Source organism: Dendropsophus ebraccatus, chromosome 15 (genome assembly GCF_027789765.1).
Source record: "Dendropsophus ebraccatus isolate aDenEbr1 chromosome 15, aDenEbr1.pat, whole genome shotgun sequence".
Lineage (NCBI taxonomy): Eukaryota > Metazoa > Chordata > Amphibia > Anura > Hylidae > Dendropsophus > Dendropsophus ebraccatus.
This window is the reverse complement of record NC_091468.1, coordinates 22214264-22231272: the sequence shown is the minus strand read 5'-3', so window position 1 is coordinate 22231272 and position 17009 is coordinate 22214264. Positions and strand designations below refer to the sequence as shown.

The 17009-nt window shown below is 44.3% G+C and overlaps 1 protein-coding gene across 5 annotated transcripts in view; it reads left to right on the top strand.

The window, feature by feature from the left end:
• Nucleotides 1-17009, top strand: part of DNAH14 (dynein axonemal heavy chain 14) — a 165537-nt gene that overhangs the window by 64398 nt on the left and 84130 nt on the right. For all 5 annotated transcript variants that reach the window (XM_069954737.1, XM_069954734.1, XM_069954735.1 and 2 more), the window contains 4 exons: nt 12715-12946; nt 13447-13500; nt 13979-14124; nt 15012-15080. In XM_069954737.1, coding sequence (XP_069810838.1) covers nt 12715-12946; nt 13447-13500; nt 13979-14124; nt 15012-15080 — 501 coding nt within the window. The remainder of the gene's footprint in view (nt 1-12714; nt 12947-13446; nt 13501-13978; nt 14125-15011; nt 15081-17009) is intronic.

The window sequence follows — 17009 nt, the reverse complement described above, 5'->3', positions numbered from 1 at the left end:
GTAGTACTACTCTATGTGTAAAGGCCCTATTACACCGACCGATAATCGATTAAAGCGACTCTGTACCCACAATCTGACCCCTCCCAAACCACTTGTATCTTGGGATAGCTGCTTTTAATCCTAGATCTGTCCTGCGGTCCGTTCGGCAAGTGATGCAGTTATTGTCCTAAAAAAAAATACTTTAAAACTTGAAGCCCCGTGCCCAACGGGAGTATCTGTGCCCTAACTTTGCACAACCTCTCTGTCCCTTCTCCCCACCCTCTTCATCATTAGGAATGCTCCAGGCAGATTGCCTCCTATTCCCCACCTGTCTCAGCCCGGCACATGCGCTCCATCGTTAAGGACCTGTGCAATGTTCAGCATGGAGAAAATGTTTCAGTGGCATTCCTAATGCTGAAGAGGGTGGGGAGGAGGGACGGAGAGATTGTGCAAAGTTAGGGCACAGATACCCCCGCTTCAAATTTAAAAGTATTTCTTTTAGGACAATAACTGCATCACCTGCAGACAGGGGCGTAGCTAGGATTCATGGGGCCCTATAGCAAAAAACTGTATGGGGCCCCATAAATCCTGTATGCCCCCCCCCCCCCCCCGCCAAACACAGACAATGACGCACATATACACACACAGAGGCACCATTAACATATATACAGATCCGCCACTGACATACACACATATATACGCTGTAATGTGATGACACTAGTGCTGATGTATACACCATGAGTAGACTGTATACAGGGAAATCATCTCAGTGTAATAAGAAATACTCAACCAGAAATAAAAGAAAATGCTGCAGATATTAGTGGTGGGTTCTTTTATTAGAGCCCAGCATTAATAGAAGCTGCTGCAGAACATCTTTGGGAGCAAACACACACACATACACCAGTGCTACAGACATTGCTGACATACACACACACACACACACACACACACACACACACACATATACACCAGTGCTACAGACATTGCTGACATACACAAACACACATATACACCAGTGCTACAGACATTGCTGACATACACACACACACACACACACACACATATACACCAGTGCTACAGACATTGCTGACATACACAAACACACACATATACGCCAGTGCTACAGACATTGCTGACATACACAAACACACATATACACCAGTGCTACAGACATTGCTGACATACACACACACACACACACACACATATACACCAGTGCTACAGACATTGCTGACATACACAAACACACACATATACACCAGTGCTACAGACATTGCTGACATACACAAACACACATATATATATAGCCACAGATACATACACATACTGACATATAAATATATACACAGATACATATAGACCAACAAAACACAACAATCACTGAACTCAGGGAGAACAGTGAAAAATTAGTTTCCCTATTCCCTAAAAATAGTTTCCCTATTTAGGTCCTAAAGCTCGCAACAGAGGTAGGACCTGAGGGACTACGTATCAGGGTGGTTTGGTACTCTCCCCACTAGGAGGCACCCCTTGGCAATGGGCTTCCTTCTCTGGAGAGAGGGATATCTGGCTATTCCCGTGTTTTGAGACTCGTAACTGAGGCTCCACGGACCCCTTTTTTGCATATTCAGATACATATATACTCACTGACACACATATACACAGCACTTACAGCTCCCAGGCTCCCCCCTCCTCCTCCTGTAGTCCGGGCTGATCTTCACATAGAGGTATTGAGGACCTTTGGGTCATGTGACCCAAAGGTCCTTCATCTCTCTCCTGTGCCCTCTGGCAGGTCCTGCTCCTCTGTTCAGCCCGCTCACCCGGCACTACAGTGAGGGGGCTGAACAGTGCAGTGAGGGTCCCTCTTCCTCTCTGGACCCCTGGGGGAGCGGGGTACCTACCATGAAGGCAGGGCAGGCTTCCTCGGGCCCCCTTCCTGCAGGGGCCCCATAGCAGTCGCCTTCCCTGCCTTCACTGTAGCTACGCCACTGCCTGCAGAACAGACCACAGGACAGATCTAGGATTAAAATCAGCTATCCGAAGGTACAAGTGGTTTGGAGGGGTCAGATTGTGGGTACAGAGTCGCTTTTAGGGTACAAACCCACTTGACGTATTTGCTGCGTGAATCAGTCTTAAAAATAAGCAGGCAAAACGCAGGTTGGCTTTATACAATTGTTCTGCGTTAAAATACGCAATTGCGTATTTTTGAATCGTGAAGCTTGTTGTTAGCAAAGCATCAGTTGTTAACAACCTGTGTGAAAAACGCATGTAGCTTCACGCTTCAAAAATACGCAACTGCGTATTTTAACGCAGAACAATTGTATAAAGCCAACCTGCGTTTTGCCTGCTTATTTTTAAGACTGATTCACGCAGCAAATACGTCAAGTGGGTTTGTACCCTTAAAGGCATCAATCAGCCAACATGCACAATGTCGACTGGTCCTTGTGTTTTAAGATCTTCAAAAAGAAAACTTTAACTATAACGACCGTCTGCTGGCTGTCATTCCGCAGACTGCCACTATCTCCTATGGGCTCCCCAGACGATCTAAAGATCGTCCATGGGGCCCCTCCAACAGCGAGCTAAGAGAGAGGGGCAAGTGAGCGATGGTCTGACAGGTCAGCGCTCACTTGCTCCTCCTGATCCGCCTGTGTAAAGGGGCCTTTAGGGTCCTATGACAATCACAAACGAGAGCTACTTGAAATGGTTTACCTGAGGGTGCATTTACACAGAAAGATAATCTGCCAAAGATTTAAAGCCAAAGCCAGAAACAGACTATAAAAAGAGAACAGGTCATTAAAGTGACTCTGTACTCACAATAAGACCACCCCCAAACCACTTGTACCTTCGGATAGCTGCTTTTAATCCAAGATCTGTCCTGGGGTCCGTTCAGCAGGTGATGCAGTTATTGTCCTAAAAAACAACTTTTAAACTTGCAGCCCTGTGCCCAAGAGCCGGGGCTTAGAATGTCTATGCATTAGGCTGGCACCACCCCTCCGTCCCCCCTCCCCACCCTCTTCATTATTAGGAATGCCACTGGAACATTTTCTCCTGTCTGAACATTGCACAGGTGCCTTAACGATCCAGCCCATGTTCAGTATTCACAAAGCTAAGGATTAGGAGACAATCTGCCTGGAGCACTCCTAATGATGAGGAGAGCGGGAAGGAGGGACAGAGAGGTTGTGCCAGCCTAATGCATAGATATTCTAAGCCCTGGCCATTGGGCACAGGGCTGCAAGTTTAAAAGTTGTTTTTTTAGGACATTAACTGCATCAGCCGCCGAACGGACCCCAGGACAGATCTTGGATTAAAAGCAGCTATCCAAAGGTACAAGCGGTTTGGGGGGGACAGATTGTGGGTACAGAGTCGCTTTAAGGAAAGCCTGAGATTTTTCCTCTTTTCAAATCCATTCCTGGCTTTGGCTTCAAATCTCTGGCAGGTAGTCTGCCAGATAATCTTTCTGTGTAAATGGACCCATACTACACAGAATGATAGTCATTAGTTACGATTGTTACTACGATTGTTTACTTCTTTGATCCCAGCAAAAGAGCGAACAATGTGGAATTACATTGAACGATTAGTGAACAACTAAGGATGATTTGCTGTCAGCACAAAATCAATGCTAAATGATGCGAGCAATTTCTCGGTTGTTTGAGCGTTGTCTGCATTTACACGAAACAAATATCCTTTAAATTCGAACGATATAACGATTTTTCACACGATAATCATTCCGTGTAATAGGGCCCTAAGTGAGCATGTAGCGAACTGTCAATCACTGAATAGGACAGCCCAATGGACTCCTATGTCCAGAATAAGCAGAAGTTTAAAAGAAGAAATAACTTTAAAAACTATATATTAATTTGCTCATCTCCTCCTGCTTTACAGTCTGATACCCACAGATCATACAGCGTGGTCAATATGACAGGTTCCCTTTAAATAGTTAAGGCAGGATGAATCAGTGTGTCAGAATATGTGTATACAATAATGGGAGCCCCCATTAAAGATCCTCATATATTAGCTCAGTTTAGTTACTATACGAGGGGCCATCAACCTATGTCCGTCCATCACAAATTTATTCCCAGATATAACAAGCAGCAGAATGAATGTCTCCCCTTGTCTCATCTACGTACAGGGAAAGACATGTCTCCTAAATTGCTTAATTTCCCGACACATTTACTATAACCCCCTCCTCTCTTATTAAGGTTTAGACTGAGGCTCTTCTGTAGACAATACACCATTTCTCATAATATTCTCATCTCATTACAAGGAGCGCTAATAGTTTGGGTTATTGAGTGTAATCCATGGGTTTATTAGCATGTACAGTCTACATTTACGCTAACAAGATGCTGAGTGCTGTAGACGGGATAAGTGAGCTGAAATTGACCGTAAGAGATATTTATGTCGCCTGTAATACTGCAGATCATTGCTTTTTTTCCTTCTGGATATTATACCGCCGCATGATGCAGCGTAATGAGATTTTCTAATCATATATCGTAAAAGAGAATAGAATATAGCAGGTGAAATTAACACTGCACCCCTCCTTCATAATTCTGCCACTTAACACTTACTGTACATGCCCCGATGGCAGGGCCGGTTTTAGACTAAATGTGGCCCTGGGCAAAGTTGAAGATGGGGCCCCATATGCTGAAATATTGTAGCAACAATTTAAGGTCCCCATACATTTTACACTTTTGTTGCTGGTACCTGTTGTTCCTGGTGGGTTCCGCCATCAGTGTAAGGTGTATGGGGCTCTCTGGACAGTCTGACAGATGATATCAGTGGACATAGGGGGTCGAGCTTGATGGAAAATCAACGCCCAACCTCTTTGTTCTCAGAGAGATAAGCCGCCATCAGATCTGTATGGCTATGGCTTTCCCCTCTCATAGAGAACACAAGAACACTCAGATGTGCCAAATTTGTGTGTATGGGGAGGACTGGACGGATTGGGAGAGATAATTGTCAGCTGAAGGATTGTTCAGCCAGCAGTTATTGGAAGCGTACAGCCACTTTTAAGGCCGTATTACACTGCCTGATATTCCGCAGAAGTGAGCGCCAATCTGGTAGAATGGAGCTCGCTTAGAGAGCCTACTACATGGCTCTTTTATGATGTCTTTTACATGTCGGGACTGCCGCTACATGCCAGGACTGCCCCTACATGCCAGGACTGCCCCTACATTCTGGGACTGCCGCTACATGTCAGGACTGCCCCTACATGCCGGGACTGCCGCTACATTCTGGGACTGCCGCTACATGTCAGGACTGCCCCTACATGTCAGGACTGCCCCTACATGTCAGGGCTGCCGCTACATGTCAGGACTGCCCCTACATTCTGGGACTGCCGCTACATGCCGGGACTGCCGCTACATGGCGGGACTGCCGCTACATGCCGGGACTGCCGCTACATGTCAGGACTGCCGCTACAAATCAGGACTGCCGCTAGTGGTGTAGACACAAGAACTATTTATATGAATTGCTTTAAAAAAATAAAATAAAAAAATCACTATAATCAGGACCAAATATTACCCCCATACCGTTTATTAAGAAAACACACTATATATAGGCCAATATTACCACCATAAAGTGACCGCCCCATAATGACTCTATATACACTATATACAGACCAATATTACCACCATAGAGTGACCACCGCATAATGACTCTATATACACTATATACAGACCAATATTACCGCCATAGAGTGACCGCCCCATAATGACTCTATATATACACTATATACAGACCAATATTACCACCATAAAGTGACCGCCCCATAATGACTCTATATATACACTATATACAGACCAATATTACCGCCATAAAGTGACCGCCCCATAATGACTCTATATATACACTATATACAGACCAATATTACCGCCATAGAGTGACCACCGCATGACTCTATATACACTATATACAGACCAATATTACCGCCATAAAGTGACCGCCCCATAATGACTCTATATATACACTATATACAGACCAATATTACCGCCATACAGTGACCACCGCATAACTCTATATATGGACCAATATTACCGCTATAGACTGACCACTGTATAATGAATGACTCTATATACACTGTATACAGACCAATATTATGTGGCTGTCAGTCTATGGCTGTACTATTGGTCTGTATATAGTGTATATATAGAGTCATTATGTGACAGTCAATCTATGGCAGTAATGACTCTATATATACACTATATACAGACCAATATTACCGCCATAGGCTGACCACCACATAATAACTCTATATACACACTATATACAGACCAATATTAACGCCATAGATTGACCACTGCATAATGACTCTGTATCCAGACCAATATTATGTGGCGATCACTCTATGGCGGTAATATTGGTCTGTATATAGTGTGTATATAGAGTTATGTGGTGGTCACTGTATGGCGGTAATATTGGTCTGTATATAGTGTGTATATAGAGTTATGTGGTGGTCACTGTATGGCGATAATATTGTTCTCTATATAGAGTGATTATGTGGTGGTCACTGTATGGCGGTAATATTGGTCTCTATATAGTGTCATTATGTGATAGTCAATCTATGGCAGTAATGACTATATATACACTATATACAGACCAATATTAATGCCAAAGAGTGACCACTGCATAATGACACTATATACAGGCCAATATTTCCGCCATACAGTGACCACTGCATAATGACACTATATACAGGCCAATATTTCCGCCATACAGTGACCACCACCTAAGGACTGAATACCACCTTATTTTTTTTCTCAATAAAATACACTGTACTGCCTTATATACATAGGAGCTGCAGCCAATCAGCGGCCTCAGTGGTCACCTGCAGCAATTACATAGGACTGATGAGGCCGGAGAATGGCTGCAGCTCCTATATACAGTCTATTCACCTCAACACTTGGAGTCAGCAGTGCTTATACACACACACACTATATATATATATATATATATATATATATATATATACACACACACACCATTATATATATATATATATATATATATATATATATATATACACACACACACTCACACACCCATAAAAACACATTATACAGATCCAAACCATCCAGCCCATCCACTACACACATGACATGTAACACACACTACATTCATCCATTATACACATAGCATTCATACACACACTACATGTACAGAATACTTACCCCCTCTAGCATGCTGGGTGTAGTGGTGAATCCCCCTCATGTTCCTTGCAGCAGCAGGCTGTCATCCTCACCTGGCAGCCCTCTCCTCCATCGTCCCGACAGCTCCACACCAGAGCAGGAAGTCACGTGCAGTGAGAGGAGCTGGAGGGAGGGGGAGGGGGAGCAGACACCAGCCCAGCGGAGCAGCCAGGGATCATTCCCAGACGCTGGAGGACGCTGTCTGTGCTCTCCTCTCCTACTGGAACTGCGGGAGGGGGCCCCTGGGAGATGGGGGCACTGGGCATTTGCCCTGCTTGCCCCCCCCTAACGCCGGCCCTGCCCGATGGAGAGGAAGAGAGGCGTCTGGGCCACTGACTGTCTGGGTCACCGACCTTATGTTGCACGTTGGCTTATTTCCACACTCAGCTGTCCACTCCAGTGTCTGCTAGATACAGGGGTCCACAGTGCACAAACAGTAAACATTTGGGAACCTTCTTCTTCTCTGGGCTCTTGGGAAATGTATGAATGCTCAGGCATATCCAAGTTACATGAAATAAGATATATTCATTGTTTAGTTTTAGCCTTCTCTATGGCTGATTTCCTGTTTTCATTGTTTTGTGCCATATGAGAGAGGCTACAGCAAGAATTGCAATGCAGGAAAGACAGGGAGGCAGTACTATCAGTACCTATGTCATTTATAGGTAGAGACATGGAGGCTCAGGCAACACTATATGTATATTTGTAATTTAGAGAAAGAGACAGGGAGACAGTACTATCAGTACCTATGTCATTTATAGGTAGAGACATGGAGGCAACCCTATATGTATATTTGTAATTTAGAGAAAGAGACAGGGAGGCAGTACTATCAGTACCTATGTCATTCATAAGAAGAGACCAGGAGGCAGTACTATCAGTACTTATAGGAAGAGACATGGAGGCAACACTATCTCTATCTGTGTAATTTATAGAAAAATACTAGGAAGTACAAAAACACCTTTAAGATTTTGCCTGAGCCTCCTCCATACTCTGGAACTCACTACCTCTTTAAACTAGGCTACAACCCACAATAATTCTCCGCCACACTATGACTGGCTGCCCTTTACCTTCTGTCTCTCTTCGCATACAGGGCCGGTTTTAGACTAGATGTGGCCCTGGGCAAAGTTGAAGGTGGGGCCCCAAATGCTGAAATATTTTAGCAACAATTTAAGGTCCCCATACATGTTACTCTTTTGTTGGTGGTACCTGTTGCTCCTGGTGGTTTTGGCCATCAGCGTAAGGTGTATGGGGCTCTCTGGACAGTCCTCTGACAGATGATATCAGTGGACATAGGGGGTCGAGCTTGATGGAAAATCAACGCCCAACCTCTTTGTTCTCAGAGAGATAAGCCGCCATCAGATCTGTATGGCTATGGCTTTCCCATAGAGAACACAGGAACACTCAGATGTGCTAAATTTCTGTGTATGGGGAGGACGGGACCAGATGGGACAGATAATTGTCAGCTGAAGGATTGTTCAGCCAGCAGTTATTGGAAGTGTACGGCCACTTTTAAGGCCGTATTACACGGCCTGATATTCTGCAGAAGTGAGCGCCAATCGGGTAGAATGGAGCTCGCTTAGAGAGCCTACTACATGGCTCTTTTATGATGCAGCAAAAGCTATGGAGGAGATTTATCAAACTGGTGTAAAGAAGAATTGGCTCAGTTGCCCCTAGCAACCAATCAGATTCCACCATCTTAGAATGTGAGTAATGAATGGTGGAATCTGATTGGTTGCTAGGGGCAACGGAGCCAGTTTCACTTTACACCATGTTTGATAAATCTCCCCCTATGTGTATATATACAGTATATCATTAGTGATGTGTGTGCAATCCTTGCTGTAAACAATAAAGATATATACTACCTGATCACGTTCCCCGGTGTCCTCAGGCCTTGTCTGTGATATATACTACCTGATCATGTTCCCCAGTGTCCTCACAGAGCGATAGCGTCCTGATTCGGACTATTTTCGCTCCATGTATTAGGCCCCTTACTCAGTTCAGAAGGTTACATGCCGGGACTGCCGCTATATGCCAGGACTGCCCCTACATGTCAGGACTGCCGCTATATGCCAGGACTGCCCCTACATGTCAGGACTGCCCATACATTCTGGGACTGCCGCTACATGCCGGGACTGCCCCTACATGTCAGGACTGCCGCTACATTCTGGGACTGCCGCTACATGCCGGGACTGCCGCTACATGCCGGGACTGCCGCTACATGTCAGGACTGCCCCTACATTCTGGGACTGCCGCTACATGCCGGGACTGCCGCTAAATGCCGGGACTGCCGCTACATGTCAGGACTGCCCCTACATTCTGGGACTGTCGCTACATGTCAGGACTGCCCCTAAATGCCAGGACTGCCACTACATTCTGGGACTGCTGCTACATTCTGGGACTGCCGCTACATGCCAGGACTGCCGCTAGTGGTGTAAACACAAGAACTTTTTATATGAATTGCTTTAAAAAAAAATAAAATAAAAAAATCACTATAATCAGGACCAAATATTACCTCCATACCGTTATTGAAGAAAACTTTACTATATATAGGCCAATATTACCACCATAAAGTGACCGCCCCATAATGACTCTATATATACACTATATACAGACCAATATTACCACCATAAAGTGACCGCCCCATAATGACTCTATATACACTATATACAGACCAATATTACTGCCATAGAGTGACCACCGCATGACTCTATATACACTATATACAGACCAATATTACCGCTATAGACTTTCCACTGTATAATGAATGACTCTTTATACACTGTATACAGACCAATATTATGTGGCTGTCACTCTATGGCTGTACTTTTGGTCTGTATATAGTGTATATATAGAGTCATTATGTGGTGGTCACTGTATGGCGGTAATATTGGTCTGTATATAGTGTCATTATGTGTTAGTCAATCTATGGCAGTAATGACTATATATACACTATATACAGAACAATATTAATGCCAAAGAGTGACCACTGCATAATGACACTTTATACAGACCAATATTAATGCCAAAGAGTGACCACCGCATAATGACACTATATACAGACCAATATTACCGCCATAGAGTGACCGCCACATAACTCTATATACACACTATATACAGACCAATATTACCGCCATAGATTGACCACTGCATAATGACCCTGTATCCAGACCAATATTATGTGGCGATCACTCTATGGCTGTACTATTGGTCTGTATATAGTGTATATAGTCATTATGTGGTTGTCACTGTATGGCGGTAATATTGGTCTGTATATAGTGTCATTATGTGGCAGTCAATCTATGGCAATAATGACTATATATACACTATATACAGACCAATATTACCAGCATACAGTGACCACCACCTAAGGACTGAATACCACCTTATTATTTTTCTCAATAAAATACACCGTATTGCCTTATATACATAGGAGCTGCAGCCAATCAGCGGCCTCAGTGGTCATCGGCAGCAATTACATAGGATGGATGAGGCCAGAGAATGGCTGCAGCCCCTATATACAGTCTATTCACTTCTACAGCAGTGCTAATACATATATATATATGTATATATATATATATATATATATACATACACTCAAACATTCATGAAAACACATTATACAGATACAAACCATCCAGTTCATACACTATACACAGGACATGTAACACACACTACATTCATCCATTATGCACTTACATTCATACACATTACACACTACATATACAGTATACTTACTCTGTCTAGCATGTTGGGTGTAGTGGTGAATCCCCCTCATGTACCATGCAGCAGGCTGTCATCCTCTCCTCCATCGTCCCGACAGCTCCACACCAGAGCAGGAAGTCACGTGCAGTAAGAGGAGCTGGAGGGAGGGGGAGGGGGAGCTACACACACGGAGCAGACACCAAGCAGCGTCCTGCAGCCTCTGCGTGACCCCTGATAGCAGCAGCCGGGGATCACTGCCAGACGCTGCAGGACGCTCTCCTACTGGAACTGCGGGAGGGGGCCCCTGGGGGATGGGGGCCCTGGGCATTTGCCCTGCTTGCCCCCCCCTAACGCCGGCCCTGTTCGCATACCTTTTAGATTGACAGGGTCCTCTATCCCTATGTACCAGTCTGCCATTTACCTTATTCATGTAACATGTTTTGATTTTGTAATGTTCTGTTTGTCACCCCCCTATCGCCTGTATTGCGCCCTGGAGGGGGGCAGTACTGCCTGTACCTATGCTATTAACAGAAAGAGACTGGAGCAAAAAACTAGCTGTGCCTACATCATTAACAGTAAGGGGCTTATTCCACGGAGCGATAATGGCCGATCGGCTGATCGTTTATTTAGGCCCAAACCTAAAATCATCGGTAACCCACCGCGCATCGCTTTGTGGAATAGCGGCGGGCGATTGACGATTTGAGAAGCAGAATACATTACCTAGCAGGGCTTCTCCACTCCGTCTTCCTCCTCGGGTCCCACGGCGCAACATCAGCTTCGGTAAGGCCTGATTGAGCTGTCAGTCCGCTCAGCCAATCACTGGCTGGGACCGCTGCGGCCAGTGATTGACAGCTCAGTCAGGCCGCTCCAGAGTTGATGCTCCGCCGTGGTACCCGGGGAGGAAGACGGAGCGGTGGAGAAGCCCTGCTGTGTATGCTGCAAGGGCTGCAAGGACATCGGTAACAATGTCCCTGCAGCCCTCGCTAAACGATCATCAGGCCGTGGAATAGGCCCAGTAAACGAGCACCGATCTAGCAGACCGGCGCTTGTTTACACTGTTGTTCGGGCCCGTGGAATAGGGCCCTAAGAGACAGAGAGGCAGCACTGCTAAAGTTATAATTTACAGGGAGGGGTAGGGAAGCAACTCTTTATGTACCTACATTATTTGCCAGAAGAGACAGCTAAGCAGTCCTATCTAAACCTGCATCATTTACAGGGGACAACAGGGAGACATTATAAGGAGGCAGAACTATCTGTGCCTGCATAATTTATGATGCGTTACAGGGAGGCAGTACTATCTGTACCTACATCATTTATAGAGAAAAATTAGGAGGCAGTACTATCTGTGCCTGCATGATTTATAGAGAGATATAGGGAGGCAGTACCATCTGTACCTACATCATTTATAGAGAGATACAGAGAGGCAGTACTATCTGTGCCTATATTATATATAGAGAAAAATGAGAAGGCAGTACTATCTGTACCTCCATGATTTTTTAGAGAGATATAGGGAGGCAGTACTATCTGTACCTGCATCATTTATAGAGAGATACAGAGAGGCAGTACTATCTGTACCTACATCATTTATAGAGAGATATAGGGAGGCAGTACTATCTGTACCTACATAATTTATAGAGAGATACAGAGAGGCAGTACTATCTGCACCTACATTATTTATATATATATATATATATATATATATATATATATATATAGGGAAAATAGGGAGGCAGTGCTATATGCACCTACATAATTTACAGTATGATGCAGTACTGTTTGTAGCTCCTTCATTGTTGTCTTCCAGAAGAATCTCTGCAATCCATGCTCTAATGTAAAATTAACTCCTTTATTGCAGGCAACTTCGATATGACTGGAACAAACAAAATAACTCTTGCTACGTGGTACAGGCCGGAGCCTCCTTCATGTACGGGTATGAGTATCTGGGCTGTTCCTCTCGTCTGGTCATTACTCCTCTGACTGACCGTTGCTGGCTGACACTGACCGGAGCTCTGGATCTACATCTTGGAGGATCACCGGCAGGACCAGCCGGTACCGGAAAAACAGAGACTGTCAAAGATCTGGCCAAAGTAATTGTATATGCTTGACTTTGGGTGACCTAATGGTATATTTTTGTAGCACACCTTCTCAGAACGTTTACCATAAATTGATAGGAGTCCACGTCCTAGCTTCTTGACCTGGAACGAACCTGATCCCTAATCACTGTCACATATTGAAAAGCAAGAGTTATCCTCTCCATTGAAGTCAGTAGTAGTTATGTAGAAAACTAAAACAGCTATACTTCAAAAAGGGAGCGCAATACATATGTGCAACCACCCCTGCACCTCATTTTGGCTGAAAAGATCAGGAAATGGCCATAGCAACAGGCCACAGGCTGTAGTGAGGCAGTCCTACAGGGTTCATATCTCATGTGTCTTCTTAGAATCTAGGCCTGAAAAAATAAATAAATAAATAAATAAATATATATATATATATATATATATATATATATACTGTGTATATATATATATATATATATATATATATATATATATATATATGTGTTACATGTATTATATTTTATTTGCAGGCTTTAGGAAAACAGTGTGTGGTGTTCAACTGCTCAGAAAGCCTGGACTACAAGGTGATTTATTTTTCACATATATGATTATTTGTGCGGTAAACTGGTCACTTGCAATGACTTTGTTATTGGTCCCCATCTTAGTCACTATTTCTTTATCCTGTACTGTTCCTACTCACTATTCTGCTGGTGGAAACACTGTGCACATTCATTACATAACATGACTTATCCTGTACTGATCCTGAGTTATCCTGTATTATACTCCAGAGCTACACTCACTATTCTGCTGGTGGGGTCACTGTGTACATACATTACATTACTTATCCTGTACTGATCCTGAGTTACATCCTGTATTACACCCCAGAGCTGCACTCACTATTCTGCTGGTGGGGTCACTGTGTACATACATTACATTGCTTATCCTGTGTGATACATCCTGTATCATAAAGCAGATTTCTGTGCTTACTATATAATATGGCAGTGGATTGCAGATGTGAAGACTGGTAGTGTTGCATTAGTAATACCTAGTCCTGTATTTCAGACGATGGGGAAGTTTTTCTCCGGGATGGCCCAGTCCGGAGCCTGGTGTTGTTTCGATGAGTTTAACCGTATTGATATTGAAGTTCTCTCAGTAATCGCCTCTCAGATACACAACATCAAAACAGCTAAGGACAGCCAAGCCATAAGGTACTGTATGTATCTAATCCTGTAAGGTCTATTATATGGCACCTGTCACCATAGAAGAGAAAAGGCTCCATAGCAAAGATCAAAATATGATGGTGGGTTTTGCCACCCAGGACAGAAGAGCCTGCATACACCATTTCTCCTTCACCCTCAGGTCACTATACACATCCATTGGAGTGCCTGGCCGAGCAAATGTAATGAGTGGCAATACATATAGTACTGTATGCAGTGCCGCTCATGTACACAACTTGTCTCCCTTGTGTAGGAGGACTTCCTACTCATATACACAGAGGAGTGATGTATACAGTGTTGTATGCCTCCTCACCACTCACTTAAAGGGGTATTCCCATCTAAACGAATATAGTTATACTTGTAAGACTAGACAAGCTAAATATTTTGTGCAGATTCATCCATTTAGCAATCTTCTTGCATCCTGCTCTTGGCTCGCTTTATCTGGCTGGATGTATAGAGATGTATGTATGCTGTATAATCTAATCTAATAATATATGCTACAGCTGTATACACAGCCCAGACCTCTGCTTTGAGAGCAGAGTGATGGTTGGTCACCTAGACAATGAACTGTTGACAATGAGAGGAAAAAGCTGTGGAAGAAGCACCAGCTATGAGAGATAACTGCGGTATGGACTTCCCGGGATCTTTTCACAGTCTGTACCTTGTAGACATCAAGCAACACTATTCAGTGCTTTTGTGAACACTATTGTGTTTCAGATGCACAGGAGCAATTAAAACTTGTTTTGCTAATTCCAGAACCCCTTTATATGAGTTATATAACATGTTCCCATCTGGGTCTTAGTGCAGAACTGGTTATTATTAATACTTCCCTGCTGAGCTTCTCTGCTGAACTGATTGTGAGCTGATGTTTTATGTAGGTTTGTATTTGAGGGAAGAGAGATCCGTCTAAATATGTCCTGCGGAGTCTTCATTACCATGAATCCCAGGTAGGTGCAGAGATCACATACAGAATATGAAATGTTCCTTGCAATAAATTATACATATAGGAGAAAAATGTCGGCGGTAATGAGTGGAGGGACCGCCCGCCCTCGGGTAGTCACACATAGCTGCCTTCTTTTTGGGTTCTTAATGACCTTCACCATTCACGTGTTCGGATCAGGTCTACACATGTGACTGTCTTAAATAGAACATAGTACATGATACGGGTCGGTAGAATCCATCTCTATTTACAGCCCCGTCTTCTCCAGTTCGTGACTTTTTATGAAATTTATAAGATTTTATATAGAAAGTTTGGTAATATGTCAGTATTTTGCCCCGCTTCAGAAACTTTCCTCCTGTACATGAATTCTAGAAAATGTGATTTGTGTATGGGAAAGTAGAGGACTAATATGATAAACTTTATTTTTTCATTAGGTTAAAGTCCGGCAAAATTTTTTAATAAAGTATTGTATTGCCCCCCCCAAAGTTATTAAAATGACCAATATACACATATTATGGGAAATGCTTATAAAGTGCTTTTTTCCCTGCACTTACTACTGCATCAAGGCTTCACTTCCTGGGTAACATGGTGATGTCACTTCCTGGATAACATGGTGATGTCACTTCCTGGATAACATGGTGATGTCACTTCTTGGATAAAATGGTGATGTCACGACCCGACTCCCAGAGCTGTGCGGGCTGTGGCTGCTGGAGACAGGGGGGACAGGGGGACACAGGGCATTGGAGGGACACAGGGCACTGGAGGGGCACTGAGCATCCCTCTGTCATCATGCTCTCCAGCAGCCACAGCCCGCACAGCTCTGGGAGTCGGGTCGTGACATCACCATTTTATCCAGGAAGTGACATCACCATTTTATCCAGGAAGTGACATCACCATGTTATCCAGGAAGTGACATCACCATGTTATCCAGGAAGTGACATCACCATGTTATCCAGGAAGTGAAGCCTTGATGCAGTAGTAAGTGCAGGGAAAAAAGCACTTTATAAGCATTTCCCGTAATAAGTGTATATTGGTGATTTGTATAACTTTTTGGGGGGCAATATAATACTTTCATAAAAAATTTTCTTCTCCTTTAAAGGGGTTCTCTGCTTTGGACAATCCCTACTTGCTAGAACTTTCTTTCGGCAATAAGCAGAACATGCTCTTTGTAGCTGCTCTCTAATCTTGCCAAGGGATCCTGAACAGTGACCAATAGTTTAGGTTAGTATAGGGGTTAGGGCCCATTCACACTGAGTAAAACAGGTCAATTCTTTGAGCAGTGGTGCGTAACACATTACATTGAGACACTGAGGCCGTCGGCATTCCAAGTGGAGTCTGCAGCAGGGGTTCCGCTCAGAATTTCCACCTTTTTTACTCAGTGTGAACAGGCCCTTATTGCCAATATGCCTAGTTGTCTATGTCAGTATAGGGGTTAGTGCCAATATCGCTATAGTCAAGAGTAGTATAGGGGTTAGTGCCCATAGTTCTGGTGGTCTAAGGGTACTATTACACGGAACGATAGTCGGCCGAATCGGCCGGATTCGGCCGATTATCGCTCCGAGTAATAAAGACTACGATCAGCCGATGATCGCTGTCATCGGCTGATCGTTGATATAGGTTAGAACCTATAATTGTAGGACGCCGACCGTGCACCGCTACGTGTAATAGCGGTGCGCGGCCGGCGACTGACGATATACATTACCTATTCACACTCCAGGGCTGCTGCGGTCCGCTTCTCCCCGGGTCCCGCGCGCTCAAGCCTCAGAGTGGCCTGTCAGCTGACAGGCCACTCAGCCAATCACAGGCCGGGACCGCCGTGGCCTGTGATTGGCTGAGCGGCTTGTCAGCTGACAGGCCGCTCGGAAGCTAGAGCGCGTGGGACCCGGGGAGAAGCGGACTGCAGCAGCAGCCCTGGAGCGTGGATAGGTAATGTATA